This window comes from Bactrocera latifrons, unplaced genomic scaffold (assembly GCF_001853355.1).
Source record: "Bactrocera latifrons isolate USDA-ARS-PBARC rearing strain unplaced genomic scaffold, ASM185335v1 scaffold_197, whole genome shotgun sequence".
NCBI lineage: Eukaryota > Metazoa > Arthropoda > Insecta > Diptera > Tephritidae > Bactrocera > Bactrocera latifrons.
In genome coordinates, this window is record NW_017535485.1 from 389,905 (window position 1) to 405,213 (window position 15,309).

At 34.0% G+C, this 15,309-nt stretch overlaps 1 protein-coding gene across 1 annotated transcript in view; it reads right to left on the reverse strand.

Annotated features, from left to right (window-relative positions):
- LOC108967737 (protein phosphatase 1 regulatory subunit 12B) overlaps positions 1 to 15,309 on the reverse strand; it is a gene marked incomplete in the record, with an annotated part of 67,229 nt that overhangs the window by 19,887 nt on the left and 32,033 nt on the right. The window contains 6 exon segments of the mRNA XM_018931339.1: positions 2,135 to 2,197; positions 3,639 to 3,745; positions 3,816 to 4,088; positions 4,163 to 4,298; positions 8,544 to 10,145; positions 14,549 to 14,726. Coding sequence (XP_018786884.1) covers positions 2,135 to 2,197; positions 3,639 to 3,745; positions 3,816 to 4,088; positions 4,163 to 4,298; positions 8,544 to 10,145; positions 14,549 to 14,726 — 2,359 coding nt within the window.

Genomic DNA, 15,309 nt, shown 5'->3' on the forward strand with positions numbered 1-15,309 from the left:
ATGAATGTGTTTGTGTGCGCCCAGCGCCTAAGTAGGCCACACACATGTATTTGCACGCWTGTGCGCGTGGGGTATGCTGTAAATAATACATGCAGATAACCGTAAAAATATACATCTCACATTAACTAAGCCAAAACTGCGTGCAGCAAGTGGGTCATTGCAGCCACGAACGGCAGGTAATTAATGCTAAACAGCTGCGCTGACTGAGACAGCCGATTGATGTACAGACAATAAACGTGCTGCAGCATAGTGAGTGACCACAATACAACGCCGTCGAGTAGCCTTGTCCTGGCTGGGATTTGGTTAAAACGCAAAAAAATTTAATGGGAAGATTTTTGCGAACCAAATTGCAATTGCCGTCGTGCAAATACAGTCTATAGGGAACTTATTAGGAACCGAAGTTATAATAATTTTCACAGGTATGGTAAATAAGCTCCAAAACAAGAACTTGATTTTGATCGGACAATGTRWATGGCAGCTATATGCTATAGTGGTTCCACCTGAACAATATGTTCTGAGATTGTATCATTGCCTTGTACAATAAACCATGCYAAATTTCGTGAAGTAATATAATCAATTAAAAAAGTTTTCTATAAATGGACTTGATTTTGTTCAGGCAATTTGTACGGTAGCTATATTCTATATTGGTCCGATCTAAACAATTTCCTCGAAGATTGGAGCGTTGCAGTTAACAATAATCCAAGCCGAATTTCGTGAAGAAATCTTTTAAAATAAAAAAGTTTTCTATACATAGACTTGGTTTTGAGTGCTTAGTTTGTATGACAGCTATGTATAAGCAAAGTGAGCTATGTAGAGAGAAAATGAGAATGCTTGAGAAGAAAATTATGTGAAAGATGGCCATGCCATATGATATATATGGTATACACGTTTTCTTCATGGTATTACAAACTCTTCAGGGTATAGAAAAGATATCGATACTCCAAAGAGAACATTAGCATAAGCTAAATTAAATTTTGCTGAATTAAAAGCACCAGGCGGACGCTTACATTGGWTAATAAGAGAAAACAACTAATTAGGAAATATTATGTTGCCTATATTTAGGCGCTTTCTGCATAAATTTGAGGCGTCGCCCTTTTTAAGTTTAGAGACTACAAAAAAGGGTGTTATACGTTTTCGATTTATTCAGGATTGCGATTTTTTATGCCAAAATTTTGGATTAATCAAATTTACAATTTTTAATTACATTTTTAAGATTACGATATTTAGGATTAAAATGTTTAATTTTTTAATGCGGTATTTGGGATCAAAAATTTAGTACGAAATTTTCAATACGTTTTTGCGGATTAGAAATTTTAAAAGAATTTTTAATAAAAAATTTAAAAAAAAATTTATTGAAAAAAAATTCGTTTCCGATTAGTACGCCAGCACTGTAGTTGTAAGTGCTTTTGAGCAGCAACCCACGCAAATGTAGCCACATATGCAAATTGCAGCAATCGCTCGAAGGTGTGACGCCATTCCAACTTAATTAGCTTAAGAAAATACTTTTTACACTTTAATTAAATAAATTTTACTTTTAATGTTTACCGCCCGTGGGGATGTGTATATATTGTCCGAAATTCGTGTGTTATAGACATGTGTATAAACACATTGAAAATCAGCATTTTAAGGCAATCAAAAATACATTCCATAAATTCGATTTTATATTGTATGTAGTAAGTACCAAGTGCTGATTTAATTTCCGTGTAGATATTAATGCACAAATGTATATTCATATGAACACTGGTACAAGTGCACGTTGCAACTTATTGGACACTAGTTTCGCGTTCAAAAATTACAATTACACATGAATTCAGTTTTCTTAGGTGTACAGTCTAATCACTTTAGCATCATAATCATAAAAAAAAATTTTAAAAATATTGAGAGATATATGTAAACCATAAATAATGTGTCACTTTATAAGCAGAAAATATTTTTAAAATGTCAAAAGTTTTTTTTTCTTTATTTTTAGAAATATTGTATGACTAAAATTATTTTGTATATTGTTGTTGCCATTATTGTAAATATTATTTATTATTGCAATAAAAACCACATCATCAATTAGAAATATTTATGAGCACACTACCCACAAATATTTGCAATTGTTAAGAGCAAAATGCATTTTAAAGATGCTCACCTCTTTCTCCTTATCTTTCTCTTCCGCATCGTTTGCTGAATCTTGCCGCTCTGGATCGAGCTCCTGTAAATGCAAGCAAGAAAATAGAGAAATAAAATTTTAAAAATTTCGTATTGTAAATTTCCGTATTTAAAATGCATAAAATTCATAAATTACCGCAATTAATCAAAGTCTATGTTGTGTGTACGTAAACACAACAGACGCCTAACGAATTGAAATGCACAATAAATAAAAAAAAAAGTCAAACGATTAGCCATTTTGCCGACACTTGCGCTTGAAAATTGTAATTGCGTTTCAAAATTTCATATTTGGAATACTTGTATCTYGCAGATGCAAAAATCGGAAAAAAGCCCAAGTACGGAATTTARAAATTTATCGCTTCTAAGCTTTTTGTTTGACGGATTTATAATCAATATTTCGAATAAATACCAATAACAAAATTTAAACCGCTTTAAACTGGTGTAAACCAATATACACTATACAGGGTGTTTTTTAGAAGTATGTAATTTTCTAAAGTAATAACAGTCAAATGGGCTGTCAAAGCCTCTATTGTCTTATTATGAGCGCGAACAAATTTGAAACTATTTTCTAGTATGGTTTACTTGTCGTAGTAATTATTAGATCATTGAACAAAATTTTCTGTTCGGATGCGTTTCGTAGTTATCTGCTTTGAGCGGAACCACCTCCCAAGAGCATGAAGAGATCACTCCTTGATTGACGAATCCTTTTCAATCAAYGGCGTACTTGAAGTCAAACCACCCAAAACAGTGGAAGAGTTTGAGTTGCAACGCATAGGTTAAACTCCTATCTCCCGAACCGACCCTTATACATACATACGTCCAACGCGCAATGAGTTCCTGCATGGCTTTAACCACCTCTAAGTCCCAMTTGTCTAACATCTCTCTACCTATGGTCCTTCCCACACACCTTGGAAAAACGTCACCATTTCTGGGCCTCCGATCAGATATCAATGACAACTTGCCCCTCGGCACAAAAACATGGTGTTAATAACTGTTACAACAACAACAACTTTGATCTCTCATCTCAGTGATTGTGATTTAACAGCTGACACCCTCCTTTATGAACGAAATGGAGTCGATTTTATCTTCGGGCAAGAACTGTCAATTTGGCAATTCCCCAATTTTTTTCTAACGCAAAAAAAGTAATAACCAATTGAAAAAACATTCATGCTTAAAAAAGTGGTGCAAAATTTGGCCAACAGGCTGGTTTCCATGGGACGTCCTCTTAATTGAAACATTTTTGACAATGTCTTACAAAAATTATGTTCCCTAAAAACACACTTTATATTAATTACAAAAACCCTATATGTACGGTATTTACGTCAATATACCGCGAATGCTGTAATTTTTTGTTGTGTAGACGCGACTGTTATCGAAAATACTACTATTAAGTAGTTGCTATAGCCAAGAWTATTTTCAGAAAAACATTTTTGTGAAAATGCAACATCAGTTAACGTTAACTACTTCAAATAAAAGCCACTTACATCCATATCGATATGCACAACGCCGGTGGATCTTCGTTTTGGTTTTCTTCTTCGTTGTATGGCCGATTGAGCAGCCAAATTGCGGTTATCATTTTCTTTGTCATTATCTAAACAAATAAAAAAAAACAAAGAATTTGTTGAAGAAAATAACAAAAAAAGATCACAAAATTGCATTACCTTTATCATCATTAGTTTTCGACGTCGAATTAGCGGTGGCGGCTGTGACGTTAGCTGTTGTTGTGGATGCAGTAGACGTTGTCGTGGTAGTTGCTGGGGTTGTGGCGCTGCTACTATAAGTGCTATTGGTGCTGCCACCGGTGAGTCGTCGGCCGAAAATGCTAACACCCTCGCTGTGAGTATCATTGCTAAGTAATGTGGTGGATGTGGTGGCATTGACTGGTGCGGATACAGGTCGTCCAATTGAGTTYAACGATTGATTCGACGAGTTCACTGTAAGGAAATTAAGATTATGTTATATTAYGAAGGAATTATTATAGCCGTACTATAGGCTTAATGATACTTACATGAATTACTGTTGATGCGCCGTTGTGATATGGTTGACGATAAATTGGCAGCGGCAATAACAGCTGGCGCGCTCGGTATAATTGTGCTGTTATTTGGCGGAAATGTATTCCCACTYGATGCATCTTCCAATTTGAACTAAATTTTGAAATTTATCGAAAATTTTCTTATATTAGTAATTACGTCTATGACGTTGGCTTGCATTCTATGTTTGTTTGTATGTTTATATGTCAAATTAAGGCTACAGCAAAATGTGTCCTGATTGTGTGTCGATAGCTCGAAACCGCTCGTTAATACAGGGTATTTATGTAGGTAGTCAAATACTTAGGGTGGGTGGTAAACGTTCTACGTCACAATTAGGTATGTWGTTGTATGTATGTTTGCAGGTTTATAAAACGGGTACACCAAAGCACAGAACAATTTACGGATAAACGTGTCAACGMCACAACTACAGGGTGCGGGTATGTCCTTTTTCTACAAATTTTTTTTTACTATTAAATTTTCAAAACAGAATTTTTCTAGTAACAAATTGAAGTTGTAAGTTAAGTTTTTTTTTTCAGTGTAGAAATATATATTTTTACCAAAACCATATTAATGATTAAACATTATAAATTTTTCGTTTTGAGTGTGTATTCATGTGTATAAGAATTAGCTTCTATTGAAAAAAGATTTCGATTGCTTTTTGATTGTGTTGAATACAAGAAAACATACTAATTTTGAAGTTTTCTGAGGTAAACCTAAATTTTTACTTAACAGATGATGTATGCTACATAGTCCAGTCATTATAGTACATATGGTGTATCTACCATATGTAGGTTTTGAGACAAATTTAAGGGTGTCAAAGTACAATATTTACAGACTTACAGCTGGGTATCTCGAATTCCGAGATTCTTACCTAATTTAAGCTTAMATGRCTGGAATAACAGCTTAAATAGGGTCTTTGAAATAAGCAGTCAAAAAAGTATAGAAGTCTTTTGACAATTTTTTTTTTAATTTTTCCAATTTATATTTMATTTATTATCTAATATTTCTATTTTGAAAACATTTAATAACAAGTGGAGAATTATTGAACAAAATATGTCAGAAAACGATCAAAGTTCAAACCCCAACCGTAACAGCAGACAAACATGAYTTTCTGCCAAAGTCAGAAAGTGAGGTTAAGTCCTTAGAGGTGGCAAAAGAGATGCTGAGGCAACGTAGCTGAGGATCCTACATTTATATTTAGAYGTGGRTTTATGAATATGACGTCGAAAATATTGAATGGCACTTCAAAAATAAGCCGAATTCGAAAAAAATCATAATTCTCTGAAGGCACTGAAGGCAAATTTGATCAGATGGTAAGATAAGAATCTTCAATCGTTCCCACGAAAGTCGTGTTTACGTAACCGGAACGGACCCGGATTTTTTTCCGCCAAGGACTCTCAGTTCTGCAGAATTCTACTCCTATAACAACAACAACATAAGTATCTTAAATCCCGTATATACTTCCAGTTCTTAATCTCATTAAGTTAACCAAAAAATTAAAAAAATAGGCAGAATAGGCAACATTTTTAGGATTTGGCAGCAGAATACTTTGATATAAAGCTAGAATGGTGGTGGTTAATAAAGCCAGAGATACTACAGTAAGAATAAGAAACCGTTGTATGAAATTTAGAATAGATGGGAAATACGTTTAATTTTCTCATGAGGTTTCATGTGATAGCTGGACATAAGCAATCGGAAGGAAAACGTATTTACAACCGTCAAAGGCCACTCTCCACGGTTTCATTTCTCAAAAGCATTTAATTTTAAGAAAAATTGTAGCTCTTACAAAAACCACAATATTAAGAACTTATAAATGTAAAGTTACTAATCGAAAAACAATACTAAGGGAAACTTTTGTTTAATTGTTTTGGTATAAAAGTARTTTTCCAAGCAGTTTTCACACTACTTTTTTCATATAAATTTGCTCTTTGTATCCAACTTTTATAAAACCAAATCTTAAAAATGAAACCGGTTGAGAAAAAACACACTCCTGCAAAAACGCTCTAACCAAATGGATGATGGATGTTTGAGTACACACAGTGTCTCTAGTCCTTCAAATCAAAGTGCTAAATGCAAACAGAAATTATGAAACTGGACATAACTTTAACACTGTTTTATACCCAACACTTATACACTTTATAATTAAAAAAAACATGTAAAAATTGAAAACTAACAATTAGTTGAACCTTTTTCAAATTAAATTTTAGACACAGATGATAACGATTAGATGTGTTGGCAAAAAGCAGTAAGGTGTTTTAATGGAAAAGCAGAAAAATGTGAGTACATAAATTGGTGAGTGTGTAGTGGTGCAAAATAATATAACAAATACATACATACACTCGTTATGCTTTAAGTAGGCGGGTTGTAGGCGCTTAGTGGGCTATACAAGTTAAGGTTGATGTAGACATGTATAATATTGTATAACAGCTAAGGATTAAATTTTTCGTTTATTATTTACAATAAACATTAATGAGTTAAGCAACAACAATTAGTGGTGAAAACAACAATAAAATGATGAAAGAAGGCATGAGTAGAATAGGATATGTGAGAGATAGGCTTTACTAGTCTCTACTGTTTTTRAATAGGTTTACGATACAAGCTAGTAACTACTTCCAATTACTTTTCAGTTTAGGTATAAATACGGGTAGTACAATATTAATAGCTAATTTTTACAAAAAAGTATATAAAATTAATGAAGTAAAAATTAATATTAATTAAGTGTATATAGAAGTATATTATGGTTTCAAAGTTAAAAATAAATAATTTTGATATTAGGCATTAAGTAAACTTAACGTGAAATATTTATACAAATTTTGAATTGCAATAAGTAATTTAGCGCATTGTAAACWCTTATTTGATGTTTAAGAGTTACATGGGTTTACGGGTTTCAAAAAATCGATTTCTTATTTAATTCTACAATTGTCCAGTCAAGTTGATYCGAGTAATAGTTTCGGAGATACAACCTTGAGAACTTGTGCGCTCGAGGCTAGATAGGTTAAGTGCGTCGTCTTTAAACCCGTTTTGCACGAAATTGTGTTTTTGAAGTCGGTTGGTAATATTTCTCGAGAACTACTCTACCGATCTTCATGAAAATTTACAGAAGTCTTTGAGATACAATTCTGAAAGATTTGGACGAAGGATTTTTTTCGATTACTACTATTTGAAAAAAACAAAAAWGTAGCGAAACTTTTACTGAAATTTTCATAATTTTTTAAAAATKTCTGTCAAAAATTAAAATTTTGTTCCTTCATCCAAGTTCTAAGTTAAGGTTTTAACTAAAACACGTATTTTTTCACTTTAAATGATCCTGTAAGGATTTATCCTGCCAACGCGGCGCATCGTTTTTCCGAGGGGTCACCGGAAATGGGGTCGCAATGACCGAGTTTAAAATATTTTTTCCAAAAATTTTAGAAATTTTTTGTTAATAGAGTATGTTTGTTATAATAAAAACTTTTAATAAAACAATTCATTTTAAACATAAAAAAACATTGAAAAATGCTGTTTTTTACCCGAGGAAATCCAAGTAACTCCTTAATACTATTTTTTTTTATAAGAACTTAAAAGAATTATTGTACATAAATTTAACAAAATATATTAGATTTTTTCCTTACAAAGAGGAATTAAATTTTTTTCTTTAAAATTAAAATGTTTTCTACTAAACAATTTTTATAAAATTTGTGCACAAAAACGAAATTAAAATTTTTTCTCTTGTTTAAACAATTAAAAAATTGATATAATATTTCACAGTTATGCGACTAATCCGTGTACCAATAAATTATGTTAATTAATTTTTTAAATTTAAATTATTACAATTTTTTATGGCCATAATCGGTTATTTACGTAAGTAAAGTGTATTCAAAAGTTTACAATTATGTTTTCATGACTGTCTGTATGTAAATATGTTTGGCTTTGAAGCATCTTCTTTTGTCTTTTTCAATGCATATAAAGAAAATCGAAAAAGCTTTGTGTTTCGTGTTGGCAACGCTGGTGTTGATACTTGATTTTTGACTTTTTTGATGGTTTGGTGGTTGGTGGAGGCACTACTAACAAAAATAACACTATAATATACAATGCATATAAATTAAAATATATGCGTTTACTTCCCCTYTTGCACTTTCTAAAGTAATTCATAACAAGTGGCGTATATTTCTACCAAACATTTTTACAAAAGTTGATTTTTTTCTTCTTTTTTCAAACTACAAACACGACAAACGAACGTACGCGTGTTGCAAACTCGACAACGTAAGAGTCGACAAACTGTTGGGTTGGTCTATTTTGGTGGGTATTTTGAATTTTWAAAAATCGTAATTTTTGTTTGGTTTTTGTTTTGTACTATGGGATCGTACAACAATGCATTACCTTACAGCCAGCATCGAATTTTAAACGCCAAGAAGGACGYCGCTCAGCCATTGTACTATTATTGCAACTGCTGCTGCTGCTCGGCGCCGTCGCTGTTGTTGTATTTGCCACAAACGCTGTACCGCTACCGTTACTACAACTACTAATACTACTGATAGCACTTTGTAAGGTTTGGGTGTCATTAGATGACGCCTGAGCTGCTTGGCTCTCGTTGTTGCCGTGCAATGACAGTGAGGATGAGTCCAAGCTGCGGCGACTGCTGAGTGAAATTTTACCGTAATTTGTTGATAGTTCATTTATGGCATCGGCATCACTTGCCAGCGACGCCGCTGGTAGTGAGCGTGTTTTACTAACGACTGTCGACGATGACGACGACTCGTCACTATCGCCGACAGCGCTGTATTTGCTCGCTTCATAACGTAGGCGTTCGGCTAACGTTAAGGCATTGTTGCTGTCCGGRTCGTAAGGTATACGTTTGTCGCGCAAGCGTACAGGACTTTCGAGTGTGGGCGTATTCGCGCTCGTGTTGGTGGGCGTGGCCGGTGTAGCATCTGTGGCACGCGCCACATTACTAGACGCCACGTCAACCAGCGGCAATGGAATTAATGTGTTATGGYGTGCACGTTCAGTTTGTGTAACAGCCGATGACTCGGCTGAGTTATTGCCAGTGGATATGTGTGATTTAGGAGCGCTTATTTCATAAGTAGCCAACTCTTTGGCGGCAGAGCTTTCAGTCTTTTCATTTTCAAACTCGTTAATTTCAATAATTTCACTATCTACTGATTCCACATCCTCTTCGGCATCTACCGCCCTCTCTTCTAGCAATTCTTCTTCGTCGTCCGCCTCTAGCTCGACTTGTACATCGTTGGCCTTGCTTAAATTTGCTATTTCTGTCACCTCTTCGTTTTCCTTCTGCTGTTCAGACTCACTTGACTCATCCGCATGCTCATTCTCAATGTCGGCATCAATCTCAAGCTTGTTCGCACTCTCAGGCACATTTTCATACTCCATTTCATATGTATCGTCTTTTTTTCGTACCGTTTTGCTATCTAAATCGCTTTCATTGATTATGATTTCTGGTGGCGTGACCACTATCGTCGTTTCCACAGTTTCGGTGGGTGTTGCGCTGCCGACAAACGAATGACGCGGTGTCAACGTGTATGTGGCACTCACCTCTTCATCGTTATCATCGGTGGTTGTGGCATCATCCGTTGTGGTATCATCCAGCATTGTTGCCTTCGTACTAGAGTTCTTTCTAGTTGGCGCCACAATTGTGAAAGAGGCGGAAACATCCTCGCCATCATTGTCCACAACAGCTTCATCATCCTGCTGAGCACATTCTTTCTCTTCCTCTTCCTCCTCCTCCCTATCACTCTCCTCTGCTGGCATGCAATCCGCACGATTGGCTTGTTGGTCTGCGACCGTTGTTTCGTCGCCATCCGCGATTTGGCTCTGTGACGCAAGCGGCGTTTCTGTGGCTGGCAGCGTTTGTGTGGCGCCTACTGACGGTTCTGTGTGTGGCGCCTCAATAGATTCAACTTCTTGTTGTTCTGATGTTGTCGGAATTGTTCCTGCTATTGCTGTAGCTACTTGCGTTTCATTCTGTTAATAATTTTGGTTTTTAGTTTAACGTAAACATATTTGCTATTGGGTTGTTGTAAGTGTTATATGTGTGTACGGTATATTTGCGCTACATATACGGTAAGTATGTATGTATATCTAAATAAAAAAATTCCATGTTTAACAAAAACACTATAATATTGCAWTTGTTAAGGCGTTTTTTTATCGCTCTTATCAAAAGGTTCATAAATGCAAAATTTTTAATTTTTACAAAATATTTTTATATAATTTTACGATAAAATATTCATGCAGATTCCATATTGCAACTCATGCAAACGCACAAATATAATATCACTACTGAATAGTTAAACGAAAACGCTTCGCAATGCTTATTCGTGAGACTTCGTTTTCAGCGGTTGCATTCGACAATTACCTCGTGAGGTATGACCAATTTGCAGTTACTTTCATTACTTCTACTGTTTGATTTTGTTGCTTTTAACTTGCTACTCTTAAAATTTTTGCTCAATTTTATGGGTATTGGTGCTAAAAACATTGCGGATTTATATAAAAGAACTGTTATTTTTCACAAATAGCAAAAGGCCACATTCAAAAATGTCTGTAATTGCGGTAGTATTTGAAATTTTTTTCATACAAATTAATTTGTCGCGATTTTTTTTTTTTGATATATTTGTACATGGAAATGACGCCAAAAACTTATTTCTCTAAATTTTCAGTACTAATCTTGCCAACTGAAAACAAACTAAACCAAAGGCAACCTAGTTTTAGCTGAAATCATTACGAAAAAATTAATTTGATTTATATTTAAAGCATTGAGTAAAATTTTCAGCTCAAAATACATATTCTGAAAACATCATTATGTTTGATAACTTATTTTCGAATAAAAAAAAAGTGATTACAAAGATTTTGTAAATTAATGTCTCCTTCCACTTTTGAAGAAAAAAAGTTGAATGTGTTAAAAAATATATTTCTAAGTTGTGAAAAAACAATAATTTCAAAACTATGATACTTTTATTAAAAATGAAAAAAAAATCAAAATTTCATATTCCACTTTTATTAAAAATGAACTCACTTTCGTCAGTATTGACGAAATTATTGAAATTTTAATTCAGTTGAGCAAACTTTTTATGTACTTTTTAATAATACGCCTAATTATAGGCAATGTTTCTTTAACGATCAAAAAAACAAAGGCCGAGGGACTCACATTAATTCGCAATTTTAATCACAAACTACACTATTTGAAAACGAAATCTCATTTTCGAATACTGCAATAACAATAATCATATATAAGATATATTTACGACTACTTCATAGATTTTACAAGCTGTATCAAAGTCTACTGATTCTATAATCTTCATAACTATCAACAAAAAATTTCATGTCGTAGTCATATTTCTCAATCAGGTGACAAAAACAAGGCGTGCGATCCTTAATGTTGGTAGGAAAACTACGGAGTTTTTTGGTAGGAACGCTACAAAAGTTTTTCCGCTCTTTTGACATTTCTCTTTGGTTAGGTTTGCCATTTCATCTTGGAAAGATATATGTACGATCCAATAACAAATTGAAATTATTAAAATTGACTACCGAAATTCGGTGTCAGTGGCCACAACTTTAAGAGCGCTACGTCCAATAAGACCCAAATCAGTTTCTCACACGTCGTTCTCTAGCGTTGGGCATCTCTGTGACGTCGTTCTGGCGGATTTAGCGAACAGATCTTGACCTACATCCTTACAAGATCACCAGAATCGTCGACTGTTTGTGAATTGGGCTGAGCAACAACTTGAAAATGATCCAGATTTTCTTCGAAAAATCATCTTCAGCGATGAGGCTCATTTCTGGCTGAATGCTTCCTCAATAAACAAAATATGCAATGTAGGTCATGTAGCAATGCACACATACTCCATGCGTCACAATTGCACCATAAAATTGCGGATTGGTGCGATTTATGGGGTCAGTGGGGTCATTAGGCCATTCTTCCATAATGATCAAGACCGGGACGTTACTATGAATAGAATTCGCTACCGCTCAATGATAACCGAATTTTTTTTAGTCCGATTTGGATAATATGGACTTTGACTATATGTGGTTGTAACAGGACGGCGCCACAAGCCACACARCGAATTTCACAATTCATTTATTGGAAACCAACTTTGGTGAACGTGTTATCTCACGAAATGGCCAAGTCAATTAGCCGCATCGGTCGTGCGAATAAACTATTTCCTGTGGGGCTCGTCAAGTCTATGGTATATGCCAACCAGCCAGCGACGATTGATGAACTTGTACGAGTATCGAACTTGAAATTRTAGCAGTATYGMCCGATTTAAATCGTCGAAAATTGGGTTCAGCATCTGGACGTCGGCAAGCATGGCCATAGTGCACATGCAAAAGAAATCGAGTTCCATACATAATGGCGTCCCATGTACTTTCACAGAAATAMAGAATTTCATTAATACCCCAAACCGTTTCTGTATTATTTACTTATTGAAAACCCCGTTATATCAGATGTTAAAGGGGTTTATTTTAAATTCTTCTTTTTTCAAAATTAGTCAATTAGTTTTCAAACGGTATAAAAGATGTCACACCCTGTATAAAATTCAAATACAATTCAGACTTTAAGACAGCTTGTAAATCAACTAAATAATGAATATCAAATACTTTTTTAGAAAAATACAATTACATACAAATGTTTGCATAAATGTACTAATATCAAATATTAATTAAGATATGGCATTCCTCATTATATATATAAATTGTACTTGCATAAAATAACTAATTTTTATAACATTTTGTATATAACTTAGAAGTAAATTGAATAAAAGGACACTAAAATACAACTATGCAATACAAAACGACATTTTCCTTAAWCGATTACGAAAAAGTGCTGCCTAAGTAAGTGACTAATTCAAATCAGTTAAGTAGTTAAAGATAGAAGTAGAGTTTGAAAGGCGCGAGTGTGTGTAATCCTGTGCAGATGATCTCACAAATGCATATTTGGATGCGATTAGAAGTATCGGCGGCGGTTGCTGTCAGCTGCTGCTTCGTACAAGCGTCTACGCAAACTGCTTTTTATTATTATTATTGTTTAACTAACGTTGAATGCTTGTAAGCAGATTGCGCTGTTATTTTTATTTTATTTTATTTATTTTTGTTTTTTTTTTTTTTTTTTTATTTTTTTTTTTTTTTTTTTTTTATTTTTTTTTTGTTAATGGCACGCTTGGCGCAAACTAAATAAACAGCGCAATAATTAAAGCGTCAAAATGCACGAGAAAGGTAAATACATTTTTTTATTAAAAAAAAAAAATTGTATGTCTACATGTATGTGTATCCATGTGCTGTAGATTTTATATGAATTCGTTGGCTTTCCTGCATATTGCTCACTTCTGTTTAACCTGCTGTGCTAGTATATACTATATATGTATAATATATATAATATGTATGTRTGTACATATATATGTTTGTTGTTTTGGAGATAATTATTTGATTTTACATTATTTGAAACAACGAAAATCAATACCGCAACACCGTCAGATAATAGTAGTTCCAAAGCCTAGGTGGTGGTGGTGGGTGGCCACAAATYCCAGTAGTGAGTGGGGTGAGATATATAGTGAGTGAGATTTGAAGTGTACAAGTGGATTGTGGTGGATTACAGTTGGTTTGGTGGTTGCTTGGTTGGATTGGGTGGTTGTAATGATATATTTGTATTTGGTGGTACTACGATTAATTGATTATCAAAAAACCAGCAAACGATATAATTTTKGATATATGTACTATATAAATTTTAACCTAAAATTCATTTTTAATAACATTAATAATTATGTATAATATAACAACACCGCTTCCAGAAGCAATTTTAATGTGATTTTAAATTTCAATACTTGGAGTATTGACTGTAACCAGCAACAACAACATGTTTGCTCATGATAGATATGTAATAGTACAAACAAGTATATTAATTTTAGATGAGTTTTGGCAATTGAAGGTTGCAGTGGTTAACTGAATTCGTTTGTGGTGGATATGGTGAAATTGGTGGTGGTGGAAATGGTGGCAATTTTCTGGTGACACAAACACCGGCGGGACATTGCACGTGACAAGATGATTGTTGTTGTCTTAGTTGTTTTTGACTGTTGTTCAATTTCACACAAAAGYACAGTTATACAATTGACAAAGAACTGCATGACAAATAATGATTGTTTACAATATTTTTTTTTCTTTTTTTCGTTGTTGTAATTTTTCATTTTGTGTAGTAATGGTATTATATTATATGGCATATGTTTGTAAGTATGTATGTATATATAGCCTAAGTATGCTTTCATTTAGTAATTAATAGCAATATATAAATATAAATTTATAGATTTTTAATTGCTATCATCATAAGCTTATGATTGGCGTTACAATTTGCACAGTTTTTCTTTTAATTGTGTACTTACGCTGCTGCTGTTATTGTTGTTGTTCATATTTGAGTTTTTCTTYTTAACCAACTCTTCGGCGCTCTTAATTTCGTCCAACGTGACGCCCTGTGTGGAGCGACGCGTCTCACGCACGCGTTTGGCGTGTGCCTTGCGCTGGGTTTCGCTCTCCTCGTCACGCACCGGTGGCACAAAGGATCTGCAAGTGTGGTGGAAAGTTGTTGCATTAAAAGAAATTATAATATGTGGAGTTTTTTTTTTTTTTAATTTTTTAGATGATGTCAGTAGTGGGCTACTTTTGAAGAACAAGAAAGAGCGATCATGCAGGGCGCAGTATTGACGCTTAATGGTGTGAGTACAAAGAAGGCGTCGCAACCATATTTTATCATTATATTTCTATCAAAATTTAGTGTTGTTATCAAACATATATTCTATTAAAAAAAAAGAGGGTTAATTGACGATGGAAATTAAAACATGAAAAAACTTTGACCGCACCGAAACTATAATAAGCTTAACAGGTGCATTTCTTATAGCATAAGAGGGCCTAAAGAGATATTTATCTTAACTTGGATCGATCAGTTTGTATGACAGCTATATGCTATAGTGATCCGATCTGAACAATTTCATTGGGGAATGTAGCGCTRTTTTGGGCAATAATACGTACCGATTTTCTATCTATTTAAAATCTATCCTACCTTCTTAAATAAAAAAGTTTTCTATACAAGAACTTGACTTTGTGATAGTTATTCGATCTTAACAATTTCATTAGAGATTATGGCGCT